Below are 25,354 nucleotides of genomic sequence, written 5' to 3'. Positions count from 1 at the left end.
TTTCTATTTAAGGCCAGTAGGAGAGGGCCTAAGCTTTTAATCTGGGGCCCAGGTTCCACATTGAAAGGGGCTAAGGGAGATAATTTTACCTCTAGGTTCTAGTAGCAGAATAGACAGAGACACAGCACATGTCCTGCCTTTGCCCCTGGCAGACATTACTGAGTAATCACAGCATTCTCTCCCATTGAGTCTGAAATGAGTTTCAGCGCTCTTGGTATAGCTCCCCAAGCAGACATTAGCAATTGATCAGAATTGGCACTTAAGATGATTAATCTATTTGCTATCACTGCGGTAGTCCTTAAGTTTTTAATAGTATAGCAATATTGCCAAATTACAGAGTTAAGAATATATAGAAAACAATGTCACTCATAGTTGCAGTAACCCTTCTAAATATTTGGATAGTGTCACTTCTCAGACATTTGTACATCTAATAGAAGCTCTGTATATGTTTGTTGAATGATCTAAATAGAGGTAAATACTCAAAAACTTAGAAACCCCACATAGCAAATATCAACTACAAAAGCACCCTGTTAGTCTAATTAGGCAGTGCTTGCAATTATGTATCATCTACTTTATGGTTCTTCTTCATTTTTAAATAAAAATGTGACCATAGAATATTTGGGTTCAAGGCCTTTAAAATAGCCTGGTGCAGTTCAGGAAAGTGAGGCGTTCTTGCCCTGATCATACAGTCAGAGAGAGAGTCAGACCTAGAGCAAGGTCTCCCACCTCCTGGTTCAGGGTCTACACTCTGTCTTTTCACGTTCAGTAATGTTTTCTGTGGTAACAAGGCAATCATGTCCCTATGGACATGGTCAATAACAGCATTATGCCCCAAATTGAGACTTACTATATAACATGTAGCCCATCAAGGCAGAAATAAACCTGCTCTTATTGGATCTGGCCCCTTTGTGCACCAGAATTGAGCCCGAGAGGAACCAGTGGGGCTGGGGTCTTAGGACTAACCCCTTCCTCAGTCTTTCTAACCAATTCTCACGACTTTAGATCCTCACTCCCTGTTTCTGAAGTGACCCTGCTGCTGTCATTCCTGAGCCTTTTTGCTGGTTGCCTCTCAAATTGCACAAGTGAGAGCTCTGATCAGTTCTCTCTGGTCTGGTAAGTCAGGGCTTCTCAGACTTCCCTGTGCATTATCACCCAGAAGGCTTTTGAAAACACAGCGTGCGGGCCCTCACCTGCAGGGTTTCTGATTCAGGAGGCCTGGGATGGGACCCAGGACCTGTTTGTCTCACAGATTTCTAAGTGGTGGCCCTGCTGCTGGTGAGGAAACACTGTGCTAAGGCATTAATCACCTTTCCAGGGGCTCTCAAGCGCCAAATTCTTGTTGCCATTGTCTGTACTTGTCCCTCTCCCCTAGCTTTATGGATGAAACCATTTTTTGTTTGGTTAAAACTTGAAAATACTGATAGATTGTCATTTCAGTGAGGTTTTTCTACTTATAATGCCCCGGATGTTCTTTCCCTCCACCTCCTCCTTACCCTGACTAAAGCCTGGCTTCCCTGTCCATCTGAACCTGTCTTCTCTCCTCACAAACTGTGGGGCCCGGGGGAGAGAGTTCGCCTGAGTCCCTCTGCACTCTCAGACTTGGAGCTCACACCATCTCACAGTGTTGCCTCTGCCCCCGATCAGTCCCATCTTTTGGTGGCCTCTGCTTACTTTCCTCTTTCGCTGAAGGTGATGTGGTGTGCCCCTCGGTCATTGTCCACACCTCTACCTCCTGCCCTTGTTCTTGGGGCAGTGTTGTTAGTCTGCTCGGGCTGCCGTAACAAAATACCACAGACCAGGGGCTTAAACAACAGAAATTACAGTTCTCACAGTTCTAGAGGCTGGAAGTCCGGGATCAAAGTGTCAGCAGGGTTCGGTTCTCCTGAGGCCTCTGTCCTTGGCTTGCAGACGGTGGCCTTCTCTCTGTGTCCTGACACGGTCTTCCCTCTGTGTGGTCACGTCTGTGTCCTGATCTCTTCTTCTTATGTGGACATAAATCGCATTGGGTCAGGGCCCACCCGGAGGACCTCATGTTATCTTAATCCCCTCTTTAAAAGCTCTGCCTTCCTATCCTGTCACATTCTGAGGTACTTTGGGTTAGGACTGAAACATATGAATTGGGGAGGGGACTCAATTCAGCCCCACCCCAGATATGCTGATGAGACTCTCTGAGGCCTGTGCCTGGTAATCTGCATTTTAATCAAGCATACCAAGCAATTTGTTTGCACATCAAGGCCTCAGAGCCTCTGTGCTGCTTCTTTCAATGTTCATGTGGAAAATCCCTTCACCCACACCCTGGTCCTCATCCACTTTGCTGATCGCTACCTCTCACCCACTTACCCAGTCCCCTCCGTCCCCGTGCCTCACTCAGGATCAGCCCATGAAGCTCCTCTGAGCAACACGTCCCACCTCTGGCTCGGGCTCCTGCCTCCCAGTCCTCCCATGACCTCGATGACACTGCATCCTGTCCTGAAACTCCTTCTAGCTCCTTACTCCCAACACTTCTCCTCGCCTGTCTCACGGACGTGTGGAGGATGGATTTTAGGGGCGAGTCTCTAAGAAGTCATCAAGGGCAGAGAAAAAGAGGTCCTGGGACTGGGCAAAGATTGGCTAGACTAGAGAGAGGATAAATCCAAGAGAGAGTTTGAAGGTGACTGTGGCGGGACTTGGTGAAAGAATGCCATGGGAACACAGTGGCGAGGTGAACTTTCTGCTCAGGATGTTGGGAAAAACTGTAGATGAGGTGCCATTTGAGCTAGGTGTTCTCTGAATAGGGATGTGACAGATAAGGAGAGATCGTGGCAGGAAGAGCATGTCTGTAGGTTATATATGTAAATGTGCATGTAACATCTTTAAACAGGGTACAAGATGTGGGGCTATCATAGCTGTTGGTTTTTGTCTTCTGTGATGCTGCTAAAGAACCCTTCTAATGAAAACAGTCTCTAATGAAGAGCTGAATCAAAGAGCTGTCTGTCCTGGCTCTAAAGGCAGTTTGGTGCCTTCTGGGGGTCCTTGGCAGTACTTCTGAGCCCATGTCAACTTGGATTCCTCGCTCCCAGATGTTTTATCTGGCCCACATAAATTTCTCTTGTGCTGGGAACACCCACCCTGGTGTCCTTACACACCTCTACAGGAACTTGGATCTCTTTTTTTGGTCTGGATACTTCTCTGTAACAGTAAACAGAGCTGGTGACAAGTGCCACGTCCCCCATTGGTACCACGGTATAGTGAATAATGTGCAGGGCTTCCTGGCAGTCCCTTAAGTGGAGCGTCTTAGACTCATAAGATAAGTCCCAGTTTAAAACCAGTTCTCTAACTTTGAAATTGTGTACTCCTGGTTTACTACATACATACATACATACGTACATGCATCCTAGGGCCTTTCAAAGAAGCAGTTAATGACATGTCTGAGGGGGAAAGGCTTTCGGGAGCGGCCTCGCTGACTCACGCAGCCCCAGGACACGGACTAGACACACCGCTTATGATGTATGTGCACCCTGCCCTCCCTCAGGAGCCCGGTGAGATGTAGAAGCAATGCGATCTGCAATCCCTACTGCAGGCCCGGGAGAAGTGATGCCACACTGCTGACGAGTGGGCGGGAGACCACTGGACTCGAGTGCTGAAAATCGAAGCTTCTTGTTAATCAGTCTGAGCTGTAATTTTTAAGTTAAAGTACAAGAGGCTCTGGTAGTATGTACCCATCTGTTGGAAGTCTATGCTGCTGATAGCTAACAATACAGCTAGTTTTAATTGTCCGTAGACTTCCCGCCAGGATGGAGCTTGAGGATGGACCTCAATGGCTGCTGGGCTGGGAGGGGCCCCTGGAGAAGATCGGGAGCCCCGAGAACTTCCAGCCAAATGGACCTCAGCGCTCCTGAACAAAGAGGACTGGAATTCCCAGGCAAAGGGATGGCTGCATTCCCTCATCAGTTTGTTTCTGGGAATTGCCGGGTGGTTACAGCTAAAACTGCAGAACTGTCCATCAGAATTAAGAGTCAGCAAGGCCGGTGTTCCTTCTTCCCGTTTGTGCTTCCCCATTTCACTCACTCCACTTCATGCCGTTCATCCCTCTTGCTGCTACCAGTTCTGTCCCTGGGAGCTAAACACAGAAGCATCAGCTTCACTTACGCAAATGCTGAAGGTTGAAGACACTTCGTGTTTGCATTTCAGCAGAGGTGACTGGAGAAGGCAGAAAAGCTCTAATAAGTTCAGGGGCTGTGGCCCTGTGAAGAGGCAGTGTAGGGGCAGGATGCTTTTGCCCCCACGCCCCTTGGTTCCAGTGCCCGCCTGTGCCAGCTCTGTGGGCAAGCAGTCATTCTCTGCCTGTCCTTCTGACCAGAGCTTTGGCTACACACACTGCGTCTTCACAGACCCGCATGTTTAATGGTCAAATGTGACTTTCAGATGTCTCTACATCTCCAGATGAAAATGGGTATATTACTGAAAACGTAACGTGTGCATTGACTTTAACTTTTTGGTGATTTGTCTCATTCCTGGCATACTTTATCTTCATTTGTAGACGAATCATCCGTGAGTAGTGTCCATTTTTAAAAACAGCAGCTTTATTGCGGTATGATTCACGTCCCATACAATTCACCCCTTTAAAATGTAGAGTTCAGTGGCTTTTAGTATGTTGATAAAGTCATGCATCCGTCAGTACTGTCAAATTTCAGGACATTTTCATCACCCCCAGAAGAGACACAATATCCATTAGCAGTCACACTCTCCTCCCTCTACCTCACTCCTCAGACTCTGACAACCAATAATCTATATATTTTTTTGTCTCTGTAGATTTGCCTATTCAGGACATTTCATGTGAGTGGAATCATATAACAGGTGACCTTTTGTGTCTGGCTTCTTTCACTCAGCGTATTTTCAAGGTCCCTCCACATCACAGCTCCTATTAGTACTTCATTTCTTTTTATTGCTGAGCAATATTTCATTGTACGGATAGATCACATTCAACTGTTGATGGACATTTGGGTTGTTTCTACTTTTCTGGCTATTGTGAATAACGCTACTATGAACATTCAGGTACAAGTGTTTGTGTAGACATATCCTTTCACTTCTCTTGGATATACACCCACCAGCGGAATTGCTGGGTTACATGGTTACTCTTTGTTTTTCAAAATAGGTGCACCATTTTGCATTCCCATCAGCAATGTGTGAGGGTTCCAATTTCTCCGCATCCTTGCCAACGCTTCTTCATTATTCTTTTTTCCAGGTTGTTTTGGCCATTCTGGATCCTTTTCAGTTCCATATGAATTTTAGAATTAGCTTTTCAATTCTAAAGGATTCTGACAGAGGTTGTATTTCATCTATAGATCCATTTGGGAAGTATTACCATCTTAACAATGTTAAGTCTTCCAATCAGTAAACATGGGATGCTTTTCTAGTTATTTAAATAATCTTTAATTTTTTCAGCAGTAGTATTTTATAGTTTTCAGAGCAGAAGTTTCTCACTTGTTTTTTTAAGTTTATTCATATGTTATTCTTTTTATGCTCTTTTGAAGGGAGATGTTTTATTAATTTCATTTTCAGGTTGTTTATTGCAAGAGAATAGAAATACAATTGACCGAGTATGTTAATTTAATACTCTACAACTTTGATGAACTCACTTACTAGTTCAAATATTTTTTAGTGGAATCCTTACGATTTTCTATATATAAGATCATGCCATCCATGAATAGAAATAGTTTTACTTCTTCCTTCCCAATCTGGATGCCTAACTGCCTTGGCTAAAACCTCCAGTACCATAATGAAAACAAATGTTGAAAAGCAAATACCTTTGTCTTATTTTGAGCTTAAGGAAAGCATCCGGTCTGTTACCAAAAATTCTGTGTTAGCTGTAGGGTTTCATAGATGACTTTATGGGTTGATAAAGTCCCCTTTTATTCCTAGTTTGTTGATGGTTTTCTTTTTTTGTCATAAAAGAATGCTAGATTTGGGAGCACCTGGGTAGCTTGGTCGGTTAAGCATCCGACTTCAGCTCGGGTCATGATCTCATGGTTTGTGAGTTCAAGCCCTGCGCTGGGCTCTGTGCTGACGGTTAGGAGCTTGGAGCCTGCTTCAGATTCTGTGTCTCCCTCTCTCTGTCCCTCCCCTGCTCATGCTATGTCTCTCTCTCTCAAAAATAAGTAAACATTAGAAAAAAAATTTTTAAAAAGAATGGTAGATTTTGTCATATGTTTTTTTCTGAGCCTATTAAAATGTTCACGTTATATTTGTTTTTTATTCTATTGATGATACATTACATTAATTGATTTTCAAAACTTATATCCTTAGGATAAATTCTACTTTGTCAAAGTATATAATTCTTCTTTATGTTGCTGGATTTGGTTTGCTAAAATGTTGTTGGGGATTTTTGTATCCATATTCATAAGATATATAGGTCTGTAATTTTCTTTTCTTGTGATATCTGTGTCTGGTTTTGGTATCAGAGTAATGCTGACCTCATAAAATGAGGTGGAAAATATTCCCTCCTGTTCTTTGGAAGAATTTGAGAAGAATTGGTATTGATTCTTCTTTGAATACTTGGTAGAATTCAGTGGTGAAGACATTTGTGCCTGAGCTTTACTTTGTGAGTAGTCTTTAGATTACTGATTTAATCTTTTCACTTGTTATACGTTTATTCAGACTGTCTGTTGCTGGTGGCCAGTTCTCGTAGCCATCCTTTTACTTTCATCCTATTTAGGTCTTTGAATCTACAGTGTATCTCTCTAGCAGATAGTTAGACCCATTATCAATTTTGCCAATCTCTGTGTAACAGTGTGACTTTTTTTGATATTTGACTGCTGACAACTTTCAAGTTACACTGCCCCCCCCCCCCACTTTCTGCCTAATATCTGGGCAATTTGATAAAAAGACTGGATGCTTCCTCCCTTAGCACTGGTGGAAAGTTCAAGCCATGCAAGCCCTGACCCCCACAAGGGAACTCTCATCTCTTAATCACCATAAAATCCCAAGCTAGTCATCCTTCCCTGCTGTCTTAAGCCATTTTTGGACCTTCTTGGGAACCTACCATACTCTCCCCAGAACTCATTATGTGAATAATACATCTTATGTTCACTCTTGGTACATGTGTAGCGTCATCAGCCTTGATATCTGAGCAAATATGGGGTGAAAAACCCATCCTGTTTCTGCAGGATGACGACCACACTCTGCCTTTTGATTAAAATATTTAGTCCATTTACACTTAATGTAATTACTGATATGGCAGGATTTATGCCTGCCATTTTGCTATTTGTTTTCTATGTTTCGAATTTTTTTTTGGTTCCTGTATTTTTACATTACCACTTTCTTTTGAATTGAGTAAATATTTTCTAGAATACTGTTTTGGTTCCCTTATTTCTTTTAATATATACATTTTTTGTAATTTTTTAATGGTTGCCCAGAGAATTACAACTAACAACTTAATAGCAATCTAGTTCAGATTAGTACCAACTTAATTTCAATAATGTACAAAAACTTTGCTCCATTGTAGGTTTGTTCTCTTCCCCCTCCTTTGTGCTATACTATCATATAAATTGCATCTTTATACATTGTAAATCCACCAGTGAAGTTTTATATTTACTGCTTTATGCAATTGTCTTTTATAAGATATGAGAAGAAAATAATTACAATAAAAAATCACATGATACTGTCTATACATTTGCTATGTTGTTACTTTCCCTGGTGCTCTTATTTCTTTGGTTGAATTCAAGTTGCTGTCTAATGTCTAATGTGAAGGACTTCCTTTAAATATTCTTGCAGGACAGGTCAACTAGTGATGAATTTTTTTCACTTTTTGTTTATCTGGGAGTATCTTAATAGCTCCTTCATTTTTAAAAATAGACTTTATTTTTTAGAGCAGTTTTAGGTTTACAGCAAAATTGGGAGGAAGGTATAAAGATTTATCATACACTCCGTTCCCCCATACATGTATACCCCCTCCATTATCATCATCCCCTACCAGAGTGATACGTTTTGTTATAATTAGTGAGCCTACATTGATACATCCTTAGCACCCTGAGTTCATAGTTTACTTGTGGAGCGCTCTTGGTACTGTACATTCTACAAATGGTTTGGACCATTTATAATGGTCCAATGGTTTGGACAAATTTATAATGACATGTATCCACCATTATAGTATTATACAGAGTAATTTCACTGCCCTAAAAAATCCTCTGTGCTCTGTCTCTTCTTCTGTCCCTTCCCTCCTACCCAATCTCTGGCAACCATTGATCTTTTTACTGTCTCCATAGTTTTGCCTTTCCCACCCTAACATTTTTTAACTGCATCAGGACCTTTAATCCACTCATTTTATTATCACCTCTTCTTGTACTTAGTTTTTTCTGTACCTGGATGAGATTGCATGGGCCACCATTATAATCTACCTCTAAACATGCCCTTATCTTTTCTTCCCTTATATCCCTCTATCATGCTTGCCTGGATAACCTTATCCTAGGTAAAGCCAACAAGTGACCTATTCAGTTATTGTAGATTTACTGTAGTACAACATGCAGCCTTGCGAATGGCCTCATTTTATTTTTATTAAAAAAATTTTTGTCTCAAAAATAAATAAACATTAAAAAAAAATAAAAAAAAAATAAAAGGGAGAGCCTGGGTGGCTCAGTCGGTTAAGCATCCAACTTCGGCCCAGGTCATGCCTCACACTCCATGAGTTCAAGCCCCGTGTCGGGCTCTGTGCTGACAGCTCAGAGCCTGGAGCCTGCTTCAGATTCTGTGTCTCCCTCTCTCTGACCCTCCCTCGTTCATGCTCTCTTTCTCTGTTTCAAAAATAAATAAACATTAAAAAAAATTAAAAAAACTTTTTTTAATGTTTATTTATTCTTGATAGAGACAGAGCACTAGTGGGGGAGGGGCAGAGACAGAGGGAGGCACAGAGTCTGAAGCAGGCTGCAAGCTCTGAGCTGTCAGCACAGAGCCCAATGGAGGGCTCGAACTCACAAACCATGAGATCATGACGTGAGCCAAAGTTGGGTGCTTAAGTGACTGAGCCACCCAGGCGCCCCAGGACTGGCCTTATTTTAAATTTCTGACTCAGTATATCTCAGTTTGTACTCAAGGCTCTCCCACAACCTGTCACTCCTCTGAGGCTATACCTCTGCCCTCCTTGCAGTCTCTATAGTTGTAGTTTCTTGAACCCTGAAAAATCTAGTCCTTTATCTATGCTCTGGTCATTCTTCTTCTTCCTCTCTAAAGAACTTCACCTTCTCTCCTGCATTATCATTTCTTTTCTCTTCAGGATCATTCCCACTTAGTATAATAATCTAGTATCTCACATCTTAAATATTTTATAATAAAGCATCTTTAAACCTAATCCCCACTCCAACTAGTATTTCCCTTTTGTATTCCTCTTCACAACAGACTTCTTGAGAGAGGTCTATCCAGGCATCGAGGTGCTGTACCCACTTTCTCACTTCTTTCTCACTCTGTTCAAACTCTTGCTGTAGGGATTCTTCCCTTCCCCCACAATTTCACTGAGGCTGCTCTTGTCCTCAACACAAATCCTTTCCAGGTAGCTAAACCAAAGATCACTCTCTATCTTTGGTGGCATTTACTACTGAAATCATTCCTGCCTTCTCCTGGCTTCAGAGACATGTCCCCCCTGCTTCCGTGGCTGCTTCTCATCTGAGTTGCTAGCTTCTTCTGGGCTTGATCCCTAATGTTGGTGTCCCTCTAATCCTTGTCTACATCCTCTCCATGGGGGATCTCATCTGGTCCCATAGATTTCAGTGGAATCCATGTGCCAGTGATGACCAGTCATGCCAACTGTCCTGACTCCCCAGACACACATGCAATTGCCATCTTGGCCTCTCTTTATGAACATCTAATAGACACCACAAATTTGTAATGTACAAACAGAACCATTGATCTGTATCTCCAAACCTATCCTTCCCCCTAGGCATCCATACTTCTTATTGGGAACAGTACCCAGTTGCCCAAGCCAAAACCCTAGGAGTCATCCATGATTCCTCTTTCCCTCAATTACTTATCCAACCCATCACCAAGTACTGTTGGTTCTCCCTCAAAAATAGATCTTTAGTCTACTGGCTTCTCTCCATCTCCACAGCACCCCAGTCTTAAGCACTCTCCTCTCTTTTCTAGACAACTGTAATTATTCTGTAACTGGCCTCTTTGATTCACTCCTACAATCAGTTCTCCACATGGCAGCCAGAGTACCCTTTAAAACATAAATCAGATCAAGTTACGTGCTCACTAAAAGTGCTCTAATGACTTCCCATTAGAAAGTCACGCTTTCACCTTGACCTGTCATACCCCCAGTGCTGGCCTTGGCTCCCTTCTGGACTTCATCTAACCCCCCTCCTCCCCTCCCCAAGATATACTAGCCTTCTCTCTGCTGGAACATTTGCTACTCATACGCATCCCCACCCTGGAGCTTCATACTTTCCTGTACCCTCTTCTCTCAGAACTTCCTGTGGTCCGCTCCTGTCATTAGCATTTTGCCAGACATCACCTCCTCGCTGAATCTCTAAATCCTTTACACTCACTCACCACACTCCCCCTCCCCACTTCCATTCCACTTTAGGGCACCCTGCTCCTATGTAATCTTTGTTGCAGACGTAACTCAGAAATTTCCCCGGTTATAATTTGTTATGATTTTACTGTCCATCTTTCCTCTCCGCCTGCCCCCTCTCAACTCTGCTGTAACCATGGGGACAGGAGTCTGTTGGACTTGCTCGCTGCTGATTCCCTGTCCTATCATGATGCCGAACACCGACTGGGCTTCAGTCAACATATACAGGACCAATGAGTGAATGAGTGAGTGAATGAGTGAATGAACTTTGCTTTCTAGCTTATTTGAAGTGAGAAGGGAGGCTGTGATGTGTGGGGATGCAGTCCACCTCCTCCAAGGTACATTTTCAACAGAGAAAGGACCTGCCGCCCCTCCCACGGTGGCTGCATTTTGTGCCTTTCAATTCTGAAGGAAAGGGGGGCTCAGTTCTGTTTCACAAAGAAAAATTCTCTTACTAGGGAAGACAGGACACATATGAATTGGAGAACAACCTAAGACAAAAGAATCTGCTGGGTTGGATGGAATCAAGTGTCGAAATATTTGAATCAGACCTGTGGTCCCCAAACACTGCCAACCCCATCAGAGTCTCCTGGGGGAGCATGTAAACAAAGCAGTTTTAGGGATCCCACCTCTGGAGACTAAAATTTGGGAAGCCTAGGTGGGACACAGGAATCTGCATTCTTTAAGAATTTCCCAGGGGATTCTGATGGTTGACCAGGACTGGGAGCCTCTGGTTTATGTGGGAAGAGGGATGCTGATCCTTGAGTGGGTTGAGTCGGGATTTGTGTAGCTGGGGAGGGAGCAGGGCCAGCCCAAGCAAGACTTGGAGGGAAAGAGGGAGGAGGCACTTAGAGGCAGGAGCAGCAGGGCCAGTGCTGGGAGCAGGGGGAGGCCAGCCACTATGTCCCTTTCTCTACCTGACAGTGGCCCGGTACCGTGTGACCGTGTGCACCGGAGAACTCGAAGGCGCAGGAACCGATGCCAATGTCTACCTGTGCCTTTTTGGCGACGTGGGGGACACCGGGGAGCGGCTGCTCTACAACTGCAGGAACAACACCGACCTGTTTGAGAAAGGCAATGTGAGTGCAGCCGTGCCCCTCCCCCATGCCGCTCAACTGGTCCCAGGTCCCGTGCCCTTGTCTTCTGTCTTCCCTTCTCTGCTAAGGTAGAGCTGATATGGGTGCTGGGGCCCAGCTGTCAGAGAGGCTTGCTCAGGGGAATGGCGAACTAGCATGCACGACACCCTCCAGGCTCCTGGGACTGTTCAGCTGGGGCCTGAAAAGCCACCCAGGAGGGGTCATGGTCCCCTCCCCACCTTAAGCATTGAGAAGGGGGCAGAATAGGAGGACATTTGGGGAAGTATGAGTGGCACCTTTCTTCCCTCAGAGGTGGGCAGGTAGGGAGGAATGCTGGGCACCTTGCGTGTGGACCGGAGGACACAGGCTAGTGGAAAGCTGGGAACTTTGCCTTCTCTGCTTGACATGACCACTGGGGGCACCTTGTCATTTCCTTTTGAAAGAAAAACCAAGAAAGCACTAAACATGGGAATGGAAGAGTTGGGATCTGCTCCTAGCCTCCTTACTGATGTGCTGGGTGCCCCCCTCATTTTCAGCATCTGTCAGATGGGTTTCCTGGGGAGGCCGAGTGGGGCAATGGGAAAAGTGGCGGGCAGATCTGGGGGCAAACCCAGCCTGGGGCCAGTAGCTCCCTTCCCCCAGCCTATTTTCCCATGTCTAAAATGGGGAAGGGATGGATGCCTACCTGTAGCCAGCTGATGTGAACATTAGGGATGTGCATATATTCCCCCCACCCCCCAACAGACCTGGCCTGCAGCACAGAGCAGGTGCTCAGTAGAGTGGTTGTTGCAGTAATGGGAGGCTGGAGGTGCTTACCAGGTGAAGCAGATTTGCAGACTGACCTCACATAAGTCTTGGCTCTTTCCCTGCCTGGCGATGGCAGGACAAACCCTGGAACTCGAGTGGAGGTCTCTCTGAGGCCAATCCAGGCTGGCCTGGTTCTTGGCTGGCAAAAGTAATCTGAGTGTTGTGGGTACACGGAGGTTCATTGGGGAGGGATGGAGAGGGAGAGTTCACATAGACCAATATGTTTCTTCTCTCCCTCCCACCTACCCACCCTTTCTTAACTTTTTCCTTCTACCTCTTCTGACTCCTTTGTCCACCAGTCCCACACTCGTGTTTCTGTTCCTGGAGGCTCCCAGATGTGCTCATGTAGGCTTGGCAACTCTCCAGCCCCTACTGTATTTCTGCTGCCCCATTAGCAGGCAGAACGGTGAAATTAGCAAGACCACTGGTCCCCCAGTCAGTATCTTTCTGTGGCAGGAGCCCAAGTTGATTAGCCAAGGAATGAATTCATGATAAATGGTTAGTGACTGGTAACAGCCTAATGTGTCCATCCTCCTGGGAGATCTGCCATTTAGAAGGAGATCATAAAGGGACGCCTGGGTGGCTCAGTCCATTGAGCGTCCGACTTCGGCTCGGGTGATGATCTCACGGTTTGTGAGTTTGAGCCCCGTGTCGGGCTCTGTGCCATCAGCTCGGAGCCTGGAGCCTGCTTCAGATTCTGTGTCTCCTTCTCTCTCTGCCCCTCCCCCACTTGTGCTCTGTCTCTCAAAAATAAATAAATGTAAAAAAAAAAAAAAAGATCATAAGGAATGGCCATTGTTTAACCAAAAAACATAGACTTCCATTGTTGGGAACTTGATATCGAGTGACTTCCCAGTGGGAGCAGTTAGAGAAGGGGTAAGACCTGTTCTTTCTAGGTATCCCCCAGCCCACCTGTGAAAGACCAGTAGTCCAACCCATCAGCCCTGGCTTTTTCGATTTCTGGGCCCGTGTTTTCCCTTGGTGTTTGGGTCCTAAGGGAGCCACTGTCCAACTGACCCTGCTGTCTTCCCCATTTGAAGGCTGACGAGTTCACCATTGAGTCGGTCACCATGCGGAAAGTGAGGCGGGTGAGGATCAGGCACGACGGCAAAGGTGGGGGCAGCGGCTGGTTCCTGGAGCGCGTGCTCGTGAGAGAAGAAGGGCAGCCCGAGAGCGACAACGTAGAGTTCCCGTGTCTCAGGTGCGTGGGGCCTGCTGCTGCTGGCGCTCTCCCGCCTCGGTCCTGGGCCCCCGCCTTGGGAAGACTCAGCCCTACCCACCGCCGTGGACCGGGGAGTGGAGTAGTGGCTGAAGGATGTAGCTGGTGCAAGAAAGAGATGGCCCTCCCGATGGCGCTTAGACCTGCGTCCCCACCCCACCCGCAGGTGCGGAGACCCGGTTCAGGTGTCCCGGTGCGCGGCCACTGTGCCTATTTATGTACCAAAGCGTTCTTACTTTTTAAAGATACAATATGGCAATTGCAGAATGTAACTGAGTTACCTTGGAGTGTTAGTCTCCCGCTCAATGAAACTTAAAAAAAAAAAAAAAGATTTAAGATTTAATATCAGAAGATCAGAGGGTGGCTGGATGGCAAGGAGCAGAGAGGGTGGTGGGTGCTCCAGGCTGGAGAGGTGGCATGAGGCACGGGACTGAGGAGGGGGCTCATGCAGAGGCCGGCAAGGGGCTGATATGCACGTGGGGATGAAGCACGAGGTGGGAGAGTTCTGGTCACCCACTCCTTTCCCCCCTACTGGACCAGGAGGCTGCCTGGCTGATAGCTGGATGGAGCAGACTTATTCCCATCCACTCAAAAGATATTTATAAAGCACTTGCTCACACTTGCTCCCTGACCTCATGCAGTGCGTAGCCTAGAGGGGGACTAAACAATAAGGAAGTGAATAAACGATGAAAGCTGTACTCATGGACTGTGAGTAATGGGATGAAGGAAACCGCACGATGGCGTGGAGGCTGCTGGGAGCGGCCACACTGAGGTGGGGTGGCTTCGAGCTGGGTAATTTCTGTCTGCAGAGGGGACAGTGAGGCTGACTTCCTGAGGAATAAAAAGGAAAGCAGCAGGGCTTCTGGATGGAAGGTCCAAAGGGGAAGCGAAGCCTGATAGGAAGCTTTGCGGGGCCCATGATGTATTAGTTTGCCGGGCTGCTGTAATAACACGCCACAGATCGAGTGGCTTACACCACAGGATTGTTGACGCATAGTTACAGAGGCCAGAAGTTCAAACTCAAGGTATCAGCAGGGCCGTGTCCCGTCTGAAGGAGCTCTGCACAGGGTTTGCCCCATGCTTCTCAGCTTCTGGTGGCCACAGGCTTTCTTGGCGATTAGATGGCCACCTTCTCCCTGTGTCTTCACGTTGCCTTCCCTCTGTGTATGTCTGTGTCTGTGTTCACATTTCCCTTTTTTATGAGGATACCGGTCATTTTGGAGTAAGGCCTGCCCTACGGTGACCTCATGTGAACTTGGTTACCCCTGTAAGGACACTATTTCCCAATAAGGTCACATTCTGTGGTACTAGGGGTTAAGACTTTAATATATCAGGGCACCTGGGTGGCTCGGTCTGTTAAGCGTGTGACTCTTGATTTCAGCTCAGGTCATGATCTCGCAGTTCATGAGTTGGAGCCCCGCGTCAGACTCTGTGCTGATGGCTCGGAGCCTGGAGCCTGCTTCAGGTTCTGTGTCTCCCTCTCTCTCTGCACCCCTCCCCCCCCCGACTCATGCTCTGTCTCTATCCCTCTAAAATAAATAAACACTAAAAAAAAATTAAAGAAAAAAAGACTTCAACGTATCACTTTGAGGGGATGCATTTAAACCTGTAACATGGCAGCTCGGCTCTAGGGGGTTGCAGTGGAGGTGGGGAGAAAGGGCCACACTGGGGGCAGATCCCGGAGGTAGAGCTCATAGGATGTGCCCACAAGAGAGAGGGGAATTGGAGACCCCAGGTCTCTGCCTTCGGCAGATGGGCAGAGGTCATGCTCTTGCTGAAGTGGGGAGCCTGGGGAGGAAGGGTTCTGGGTGGGGAGGGGGAGGGGAGGAAGGTTTGAGGGTGGAGATGGGCTGGACTCGGGAGGTTTAGCCGGGGCACGTTAGGTTTGAGATGCTTGTGAATCGAGTAGCCAGAATCAGGCCATGAGAAATAGATCCAGGAAATGAGAGCGTAGTGATGGAATTTAAAGTCAGGGAAATGCATAGGATCCTTCAGGGAGAGCATGGATAAAGAATGGTGAGGACCGAGCCCTGAGACAGGCCAGTAAGAGGATGAGGAATCTGGAAAGGGGATGAGGAAAAAGTTGGTGTGTCCACACTGCCTGCCTTACTACACGCATGATGCAGAGGGAGTGTGGGACCAGGAGTCTTAGCCATTTCCCTGCTGTGTGGCTTTGGGAAAATTTCTTAACCTCTCTGGTCTTCTGCACCTTCGTGCCCAGCATGTGTCTTACGGTGATGGGGAGGATGGAATGGGATTGCACTTTGAAAGGAGCCAGTCTGCCAGAGGCACAGGTGATGCTGATTGCAGGGCACAAGGCAAGCTGAGGCCCCCAAACACCCCAGAGCCCTCTCTGCCCCCAGACACATAAAGTGTTCATGCATTTTTGAGAAAATGGCTTCTCGTACCTTTCTGAGGCATGTGGTGATGGCATTTGCCGACTCGGGACCCAGGAGGACTTTGAAGAAGCTGGAGGCGGGGCTGGAGCTCCGTGCTGGTTCTTTTTTCACCTGAGCTGGGAGAGGACAAACCAGGCCTCTTTCTCCCAACTTCTCTGCCAGGGTCAGGTAGGGTGAGCGGTTTAGCTCTGGCAGGTGTGTGTGTGTGTGTGTGTGTGTGTGTGTGTGTGTGTACGTGTGTGTGCATGCTTGTACATTCTTGTGAGCCCAGGGAAAGAGCAATAAAATCACCTGTAGAGGGGCTCACCCATTGAGCAGCCTCTGGGTGCTGGGCCCAAGCGTCTGAAGCTGAAAGAAAACGGCTGTATTTGGAAATCTCGATCGATACCCTGCAAGTACTTCATTGGAAACTGAAATGGCAAGCCACGGTGTCCCTTTACCGCTGCGGTAGGCCTGGGGATGGGTGAGTGGTGGAGAGAAGTTTGGGAGGGAGCATGGGTTTTCCGATGGCGGAGGGCCTGCTGGCTCCATCCTCCCCGTCCCCGTGAGTGGTGGCCAGAGCCACACCCTTCTCTGCAGTCTGCATCTGTGGGAAATGCTGGGTGACCTCTGCAGGCGGTGACCTCCGCAGGACAGGGGTGGCGGCTCCTAACGGAGGGGCTCTAGGCAGTAGCCCCCGCTCGCAAATATCTCTCCCTGACCCCCACCCACGCTGGTGTCAGCCTCAGAATTTTACAATTACGTCTTCACGTCTTGGAATCCCGAATGATTGTGGCGTTCTAGGCTCGCAGCATTGAGAAGCCCATGGCGAGTGTAGCCACTCAGCTGCCAGCTAACATTTTGTGTGAGCTAACAGCCGGCAGGTGGGCGTGTAAGTTCGTGTGCTTGGGGCGGGGGCAAGAGAGAAGGGATGGGGATGCCAACACTCAGGTGGGGGTATATTGCAGAGAGACCGTGGTTCCCGGAGGCCTGAGCTCCGTGTCAGGAGGGCTGGGGCGGAGGCACGCCTTGGCTTCCATCGATGGCTTCTGTGGCCAGGGAGGTGCCTCCCTGCCAGGAGTATAACAGGGCTGGGTTGCCAAGACCAGCTGTAACACAGAGGCAGATGGGGAGACACTGGTCAAGAGAGGAGTGCCTTGGCTTCCCCGCGGTGCTGGAGATCACCGAGGGTGTCTCTTCTGCTGCCGTCACCTATATCACAGACCCTTGTGAGTACTGGGGCCTGGGCACCTGGTGCTTGCACGGTCGTCTCATTTCTGAGGCTGCATCCCATGCTTGGGGCAGATGGCGCTTTTTGGGTGACCAGTGCAATATGTTGCTCCCAAGTGGGTGACCAGCAGAGAGCTGGGGCCATGGCCCACTCTGACGTATAGAGGAGTCACCACCATCAAACCCAGCCCTGTAGGGTCCAGACCCAACTTCTCCTTATTGGCAAATCTCATTCTTCCTTGAGGACTCAGAGCAGAGCCCCTTCCCCACAAGCTGTCCTCATTGCTCTGAATTCCTGTTGCACTTACTCTGGTTCGACAGCCATCCTTGTCCTGGTCTTCAGCACCTTGGCCGGTCTAGCCTGTCTTCTTAACTGGACAGTAGGTTCTCTAAGGGCTGAGCTGTGTCTTTACTGATCTCCGTGCATCATCTCTGCCGTCTCCCCTCCCCAGAGCCCTCAGCACACTGCCACGCACATGGTAGGCTCTCCCAAAACTAGGTGATTGTTTTTGATGATAACAGTGACACCGGTGTTCATGACTTTCAGGACAAGCTCTTTACTGTGATTGCCAAGGTCCTACCCTGTGACCCTTCCACCTGTCTAGCCTTCTTTGCTGTAGGCTAGCTGCCCTTCTCCTGCTGCCTTCCATCCACACTGGCCTTCCACCAGCTCCCAGAGGCTCTGCTCTGTCCCAACATTTGCTGTTCCCTGGAGATGGCACCTTCTTCTTCTCCCAGCTAACTCCTTGTCACCCTTCCAACATCAGCCAATACTGCCTCCTCAGGGCCGTCTTCCTCCCCAGTCTGGGCAGGGACCTTTGTTCTCAGCCCCCGTAGAGCCTTTTCCTTTGCTGAATTCCCAGTTTTGGCCTTTCTGGTGACTCTCCACAAACAGTGTGATGGCTGGTTGTTGGCCACTCAAAGAACTAACAGCCCCTTGTCTGCCCAACAGGTGGCTGGACAAGGATAAGGATGATGGTCAGTTGGTCCGAGAGTTGCTGCCCAGTGATAGCAATGCGACACTGAAGAGTAAGTTGTCCTGAGACCAGGTGGTGGGTGTGCCCCTGATGAGAGAGGTGTCCTCCCGGCTCTTGAACTGTTCATGTCATTCCCAGAGGGCAGCAGTGGGGAGGGTGGAGGGGACGAGGCTCTGAGGGAGGATCTGGAATCCTCTTCTCTGTAGTCTCTTTGTGGCATTGGGTATGGGCCCCTGAGTGCACACAGGCCTCTGTTGATGAGAGCAACAAAGGAGGCAGCACCAGCCAAACAGACGTGTCTATCCTCCCTTGTGCACCTACGATGCAGACCTTTCTGGGTGATAAAATGGAAGAACACCAACATGGCATCCTGTTTTGTGACAGGGAGCTTCGGGCCCCCGTGAGGATTTCACTCCTGGTTGGCTACTTCTGAACTATTGACATCTTGAGCCAAACATGTAACCTTCTAAGGCTCTGATTCCTCACTTGTAAAGCCAAGATCAGAATACATATACAGTGCATATATAATGCGCTAAACACGGTCTGCAAAGCTTGACGTTCCTTTGTTTCAGTGTCTTCATCCATCAGATGAGAAACTGGACAGGGTGGTTGTTTGAGGTCCTTCATTCAAGTCTTTTACACTCAGTGGTCTTTGAATGCTTTCCTGTTGTCGGCATGTTCATACCTTGCGGGCAGGCCAAACAGGGATCAGTGTCCCAGTGTTGTTGATGAGGGGACCTGGCAGAGATGAAGGGAGCCCTGCCCCATCACAGGGCAACTTACAGAGAGCAAGGGTTAGGCTGACCACCACCACCCCACCCCCGCCCCCCGTAAACCAGTGTCCCTCCCTGGCTGCGGATTGCCCTCCTGCTGCAGCCCTTTCCACCCACCCTGCACTAATCCCTCCCTCCCTGCCTCCCACCTTGGACTCCCAGACTTCCGCTACCACATCAGCCTGAAGACCGGGGACGTCTCTGGGGCCAGCACAGATTCCAGGGTCTACATCAAGCTCTATGGGGATAAATCTGACACCATCAAGCAAATTCTTCTCGTCTCTGACAACAATCTGCAGGACTATTTTGAACGTGGCCGGGTGGATGAGTTCACGCTGGAGACCCTGAACATTGGAACTGTAAGTCTCCTTCCCAAGACCATGTGACATGCTCTCACCCACCCCGCATGTGTCCACGTGTGGGTGCACGCACACACTCACATGCACACGCACTCATGCACACATTGCACACTCACATACACACAAACACACTCTCACATGCATATGGGTGAACACATTTTAAAGGGAAAAGATGCCCTCTTGGGGGTTAGCGAAGTACATTACTTTCCAGCTATGACCCGGAGCAGCAGAATATATGTGAACAGTGGTTAATCTCCCAGAGTCCGTTTAGGGGCAGAATGTGTATTTTTGTGTCTATAGTTCCAACATTTCCTTTACCTACATAGGCAAGACCAATGTAGCCGGGTCCCAGACACTGGAGAAGGGGACACAGGCATGTGGGGAAGGAAAAGAGGAGAAGGGAAAAAATGAAAAGAGGGGCTGAAAATCTTCCCAATTCCAAACTTGAGTATCCATCTATCTGAATTATGCTCAGGAAACCTGTTTCAATGTACAACCCCAGCAACACTGGAGAGATACTGCCTTAGAAGATGGCACCTGAGGGTGTCCCTCTGTCAAGGACCCAGTGGCCCGGCTGCTAGAAATCTGAGCAGTTCATCTAGAAGAACACAGATCTAATGCCCTCAACCATAGTGTTGGAAACTTTTCTGGAAATGTCCAAGCTGGGCTTCTTGTTAGCACCTGTCCTTCTCAAGGTGTGGCTAGCAGGAGTTGGGATGCTGACAAGCTCCCATCTGTGACCTTACTTTCCTGTCCCTTTCCCCTCTCTCTCAGCCTCACCATATTTCAGGTACTCCATCAAAGTGCTCTCATGTCAGTCATTTATCTCTTGATGGTAATGAGCTTAAATCACAGTCTTCCTTCCTCAAAATGTATTTACATTTTCAGCTGAATTAATAATCGTGGAGTGAGATGCTCTTCCCTTTACTGAGGATTTCTGGCAACCGCCCCAGATAGATGAGACATCTGAGGGGAGGGGAATGGCATCTGGGGACTTTCCTTGCTTTTTTGAAACCCCCTCAACAAGCAGTGTGGCCAAGAGGTTGGGAGAGCCAGCTCTGGCTGCTGATGGCCCAAGGCTCCATGTTTCCACTTACCTGCTGAGCCTGTAAGTTTCTTCACCTTTGCTTGTCTCCATTCATAACAACAGGGGACACCAGGGGGATTGTTATTGGCATTAACCATGTTGATAGCACCCACATGCCCACAGTAGGTGCTCAGTAAGCTGGCGGTTAATCAACAGTCGCGCCATGTAGGTGCTGGGCATTCTGGAATTGAAAGAACTTCAGGAGTTCTGTCCTTAAGGAGCTTCCCATCCTGTCAGGTAGAAGACACTTGTCCCTGTCTTTACTCTTCCAGCTGATCCCATTGCTGTCCCAGCACCACAGACAATGAAGCTCTCCTGTGGCCCTTGGCACTCACCCAGAAGGCTCTCAGGCTTTGTAAACAAACTTGTTTCCTTCCTACAATTCCAGGGGACCCAGGCTACATGCACTCAGTTCTGATGCTATTTTCATTATCAGCCGCAAGAGGCACTTAGCACTCATAAGAGCGAGAACAGGGCTTAGAGGAACAATTTTCTAACTCTAGCCTTCTGGCACCAGACTCATGGCTAGCATTACCCCTTCAAACCATCACAGAGAGAAGCTGAGGGGAGGGGGAGGGACCAGCAGGGATCTCAAGGCTATTTGATAATTCTGTCTAATGTTCGAATCGCCCCGTAAACAGCATTAAAAAAAACAAAACGCACTAAAGGGATTTGAACATTGAAGAACCAAGTACTCGTGAGGATGGTAACATGATGATCTACGCAGTGGTCTGTGTTAAATGTAAAGATGTTAAAATGTAAAATAGCAAAGTAAGTGGACTACTGAGCGTTACTGGAAAGAGAAAGATGTTCCTCAGGGCCAAGAGTGAGAGAAGGGATTGAGCACAGAACCAAGGGATACATCAGAGAAGAAATGCAGAAATGGGTATGGTACTGTCTTGTTTAAACAAAGCAAAGCCAAACCAATAACACGGCTACCGAAGCAAATGGTTAATGTTTTGAATGTTTGCTTCCTTGTGTGGCCACCACTCAACACAATCACAGACATGCTGGAGTCACACCCGCTCCCCAACTTGCTTCTCACAACTACCACAAGGGTGAGCTCCTCTTAAGAGGAAGGAACAAAGGCTCCGGGCGGGAGAAGTGCCCCGACTGGCTGATGGTGGACAAGACTGGGAACCAGCCTCCTCCTGCTGAGCCCCCCTCTTCTGGGGAGCTGGAGGTCTGGGTCAAGGAAAGCAGTTTGTACCAGTGTTGGTGGTGGGTGGGAGGTGGGTGGAAGCATGGAGATTTCTGTGCACCAGCTCTTTGCTCACTCGCACCCTGGGTTTCTTTCTAGATCAGTCGGCTGGTGATTGGGCATGACAGCACAGGCATGCACGCCAGCTGGTTCCTCGGCAGTGTCCAGATCCGCGTGCCCCGCCAAGGCAAGCAGTACACCTTCCCTGCCAACCGCTGGCTGGACAAGAACCAAGCTGATGGGCGCCTGGAGGTGGAGCTCTATCCCAGTGAGGTCGTGGAGATCCAGAAATGTATGGAAGCAGCAGTGATGGGACCACCAGCATTGTTTCCCTGCAGGATGGGGTGTGGGGAAGGAGAAGAGACTGTGGGGTGACTTAACTTGATTCCAAGGGAGAGGCTTAGGGGAGATGATGGTGCTTCTGATTCTAGGAGGGGAAAAGCGGCTCAAATTACAGATAGGGAAAGTGAGGACTCCGTGGATGAAATATTTTTTTCTGGAATAAAGGCAGCAAATGATTCTATTAAGAAATGTACATTCTCGGGGGCGTCTGGGTGGTGCAGTCGGTTAAGCGTCCGACTTCAGCCAGGTCACGATCTCGCGGTCCGTGAGTTCGAGCCCCGCGTCAGGCTCTGGGCTGATGGCTCAGAGCCTGGAGCCTGTTTCCGTTTCTGTGTCTCCCTCTCTCTCTGCCCCTCCCCTGTTCATGCTCTGTCTCTCTCTGTCCCAAAAATAAAAAAATAAACGTTGAAAAAAAAATTTTTTTTAAAAATGTACATTCTCAGCCCTGTGTACAGGAGTTTGAGACATAGTCTGTGTCTTCTTCTGGGAAGACTGGCTGAGGAGATAAAGCTGTTTATTTATTCATTTATTGAATAAGTATATATATTGACTTTCTCTGAGCCAGCACTGCCCTAGGCACAAAATAGGTGAAACTTGCCCTTGTGGAATTTACATTCTACCAGGGGAGGCAAACAATAAATATATAATACAATGCCAAGTAAGAGCTATGAAGAAAATGAAGCAGGATAGGATGTTAGGAATGACATGGGGGTGGGGGACTTTTTTGGACAGGATGACAACATCTCTGAATGAGGGTGAAGTTCACAGTGATCTCTCCTCAACTATTCTGTAGGTTTCTTGAGGGCTGTATCATATACACATGCTGTGTAATGGTACCTGCCACTGTGAAGAATCAACTTTCTCTTTTTAGAAGTTAGAACTTGATTTCCATCACAATAATACAGGTACTAGTTAATAAGATACAGATTTTTAGGAAGCAGTAGTTCCCTTCTCCTTACCATCTCCCTTCTTCAAAGGTAACAATTGCTTTCACTTTCCCTCTGAAGTTTATCTCCGTATTTTTAATAATTTGCTTGCCAATTCCTTGATTATTTTATTCATAGACATGAACTCTTGACTTCTTACAATGGAAGATGAGGGTTTAGCTCTTTTAACACACATGAATGTGTGTGTGTGTGTGTGTGTGTGTGCATCCATTCCTCCCAGCCTTCAATAAAATTAAATCAGTATTCAATTTTTACATCATTATGACTATGTAAATATTATACATTCTGAAACACATACTGTATGATGATTACATTTCAATTTTTGTACAACTCTTTGTTTTTTCTGGAGTTAATGATAGCCTCAGTTTTCATCTATATAGTTTTCTATATACCCATCTGTATTTCTATATACCCACCTATCTGTATTAGTTTGCTAGGGCTGCCATAAAAAAATACCACAGAATAGATGGCTTAAACAACAGAAATCTATTTTCTCACAGTTCCAGAAGCCAGAAGTCCACGACCAGGGTGTCAGCAGATCACATTTCTTCTGAGGCCTTTTCTTTGCCTTGCAAATAGCTGCCTTCTTGCTGCATGTTCACATGGTCTTTCCTTTAGGCATTTGCATGTCTGTGTCCTAGTATCTTCCTCTTATAAAGATACCAGTCATATAGGATTAGGGCCTCACTTTAATGACCATAATTGAACTTAATTTTCTCTTTAAAGGTCCTATCTCTAAGTCACATTCTGAGATACTAGGGGTTAGGACTTTAATACATGAATTTGCGTTGGAGTACGAGACAGTTCTCCCATAACATCATTTTATCTCCATCTCCCCAATTGAACTAAAATTCTTTTCATAATTCTGTTTCCTCTCTACCTCCTTCCGCTCACTCCTTGCCCCAAGACATTCCTTTAGGAACCTCTGTCCTCCTGCTCACTAGGCTGCCATGAAGCTGTCCTTTTGGGACTTCCTTTTGCCCATCTTTTTGGAAATTCCTTTCTTTTTTGATTTCCTATTTCCTGGACTTCATGTCTTTCTCTTCTTTGGTTTCTTCCTTCTTTTCGTTTCTACTGGATAGCTTCCTGAGAAAATGTGCATGGAAGAGAAAAGTTGAGACCTTGCATGTCTGGGAATGTCTTACAATTGATCAGGAATTTGGCTCATTATAGAATTCTTAGAATTCATTTTCCCTTAAAGTTTAGAAGGAATTATTCTACCATTTTCTAACTCCCAGTGTTGCAGTTTGGAAGTCTGATACCATTCTGCTATCCAACCCTTTAGGGTTTTTTCTCTCTAGAAGTTTATAGGATCCTATTTTTATACCTGGAATTCTGAAATTTCATGATGTCCTCACTGCCTTTTGTGATCTTAGTTTCATCCATTACTCTGGATTCATCACGGGCTCCTTCTATGGAGAATTTTTTAATTCTGAGACTTTTATGGGTATTTCTTTAACAATTTCTAACTCTCTATCCTCTGTTTTCTTGGTAAGATGTTGCAATTCCTCTACTTTTCTTACCTGTCTATCATTTGTTATTTTGTTCTTGAGAAATTTCCTCTATTGTTCTTATGAGCTGTCCTTGACTGTATCCTTACTATGGACTATTTTATTTCAGCTACATGTTGATTTCTAATAGCTGGTTCTTGCTCTCTGAATGGTCATTTTTATCATAGTTTTGTGAAATTCTGGCTGCCTATTGCTCTAGGATCTGACAGAGGGAATGAGGTTGTGGGTTCTGTCCATTCAGAATGCCAGCTTTTACTGAATCCCCCCATTGTGCAAATGCTTGCCTACCCTCACTCCCAGCTGATCCTGGTATCTCTAGTTCAACTTCTTTAGGCTCTCAGCCAGTCCTCTTATTTTCTGCCCCAAATCTCTCATATTGCTATGGTAATGGAAGAGCCCCCCTCTTGTTGAAAATAACAATCTTACCTTGAAAATAAAAATCACGATATCATCTTATGGCATTTCTGCGAGGGTAAGTCTTGACAGTAGTCGCTGAAAAACCATGATCCCATAGTTCTGGAAGACATCTCCCTCATCGTCAGAAATGGTGCACACCTAGTGGTGCACACCTCGAACACATTTCCATCCTCTAACTGCTTACTAACGTATTACTTCAGGACACAGACATCTCTCTCTGGGTGTAGATGTATCTGTTGATGTCATCTGAAAGGTGCATATATTTAAATAAAAATTATAATTTCAGGGGTCCCTGGCTGGCTCAGTTGGTAGAGCATGCAACCCTTGATCTTGGGGTCATGAGTTCAAGCCCCATGTTAATGTATGTATTTTAAGAAAAGAAAGAAAGAAAGAAAGAAAATTCTAATTTCAGTCCCATGTCCTTTACTGAACATAAGGAAGCCTTTGCTTCTTTCTACTCCATGGTGTCTTCCCAGAGGCCGGCAGACAG

The 25,354-nt window shown here is 46.9% G+C and overlaps 1 protein-coding gene across 2 annotated transcripts in view; it reads left to right on the top strand.

Annotated features, from left to right (window-relative positions):
* Window positions 1-25,354, top strand: part of LOXHD1 (lipoxygenase homology PLAT domains 1) — a 165,224-nt gene that overhangs the window by 67,566 nt on the left and 72,304 nt on the right. For both annotated transcript variants that reach the window (XM_047827882.1, XM_047827881.1), the window contains exons 13-17: window positions 11,465-11,619; window positions 13,464-13,624; window positions 18,203-18,279; window positions 19,163-19,359; window positions 21,747-21,939. In XM_047827882.1, the coding sequence (XP_047683838.1) occupies window positions 11,465-11,619; window positions 13,464-13,624; window positions 18,203-18,279; window positions 19,163-19,359; window positions 21,747-21,939 (783 nt within the window). The remainder of the gene's footprint in view (window positions 1-11,464; window positions 11,620-13,463; window positions 13,625-18,202; window positions 18,280-19,162; window positions 19,360-21,746; window positions 21,940-25,354) is intronic.

Source organism: Prionailurus viverrinus, chromosome D3 (assembly GCF_022837055.1).
Source record: "Prionailurus viverrinus isolate Anna chromosome D3, UM_Priviv_1.0, whole genome shotgun sequence".
Lineage (NCBI taxonomy): Eukaryota > Metazoa > Chordata > Mammalia > Carnivora > Felidae > Prionailurus > Prionailurus viverrinus.
Note: the sequence above shows the minus strand (reverse complement) of the source record. Positions and strands in the feature narration are given on the sequence as shown.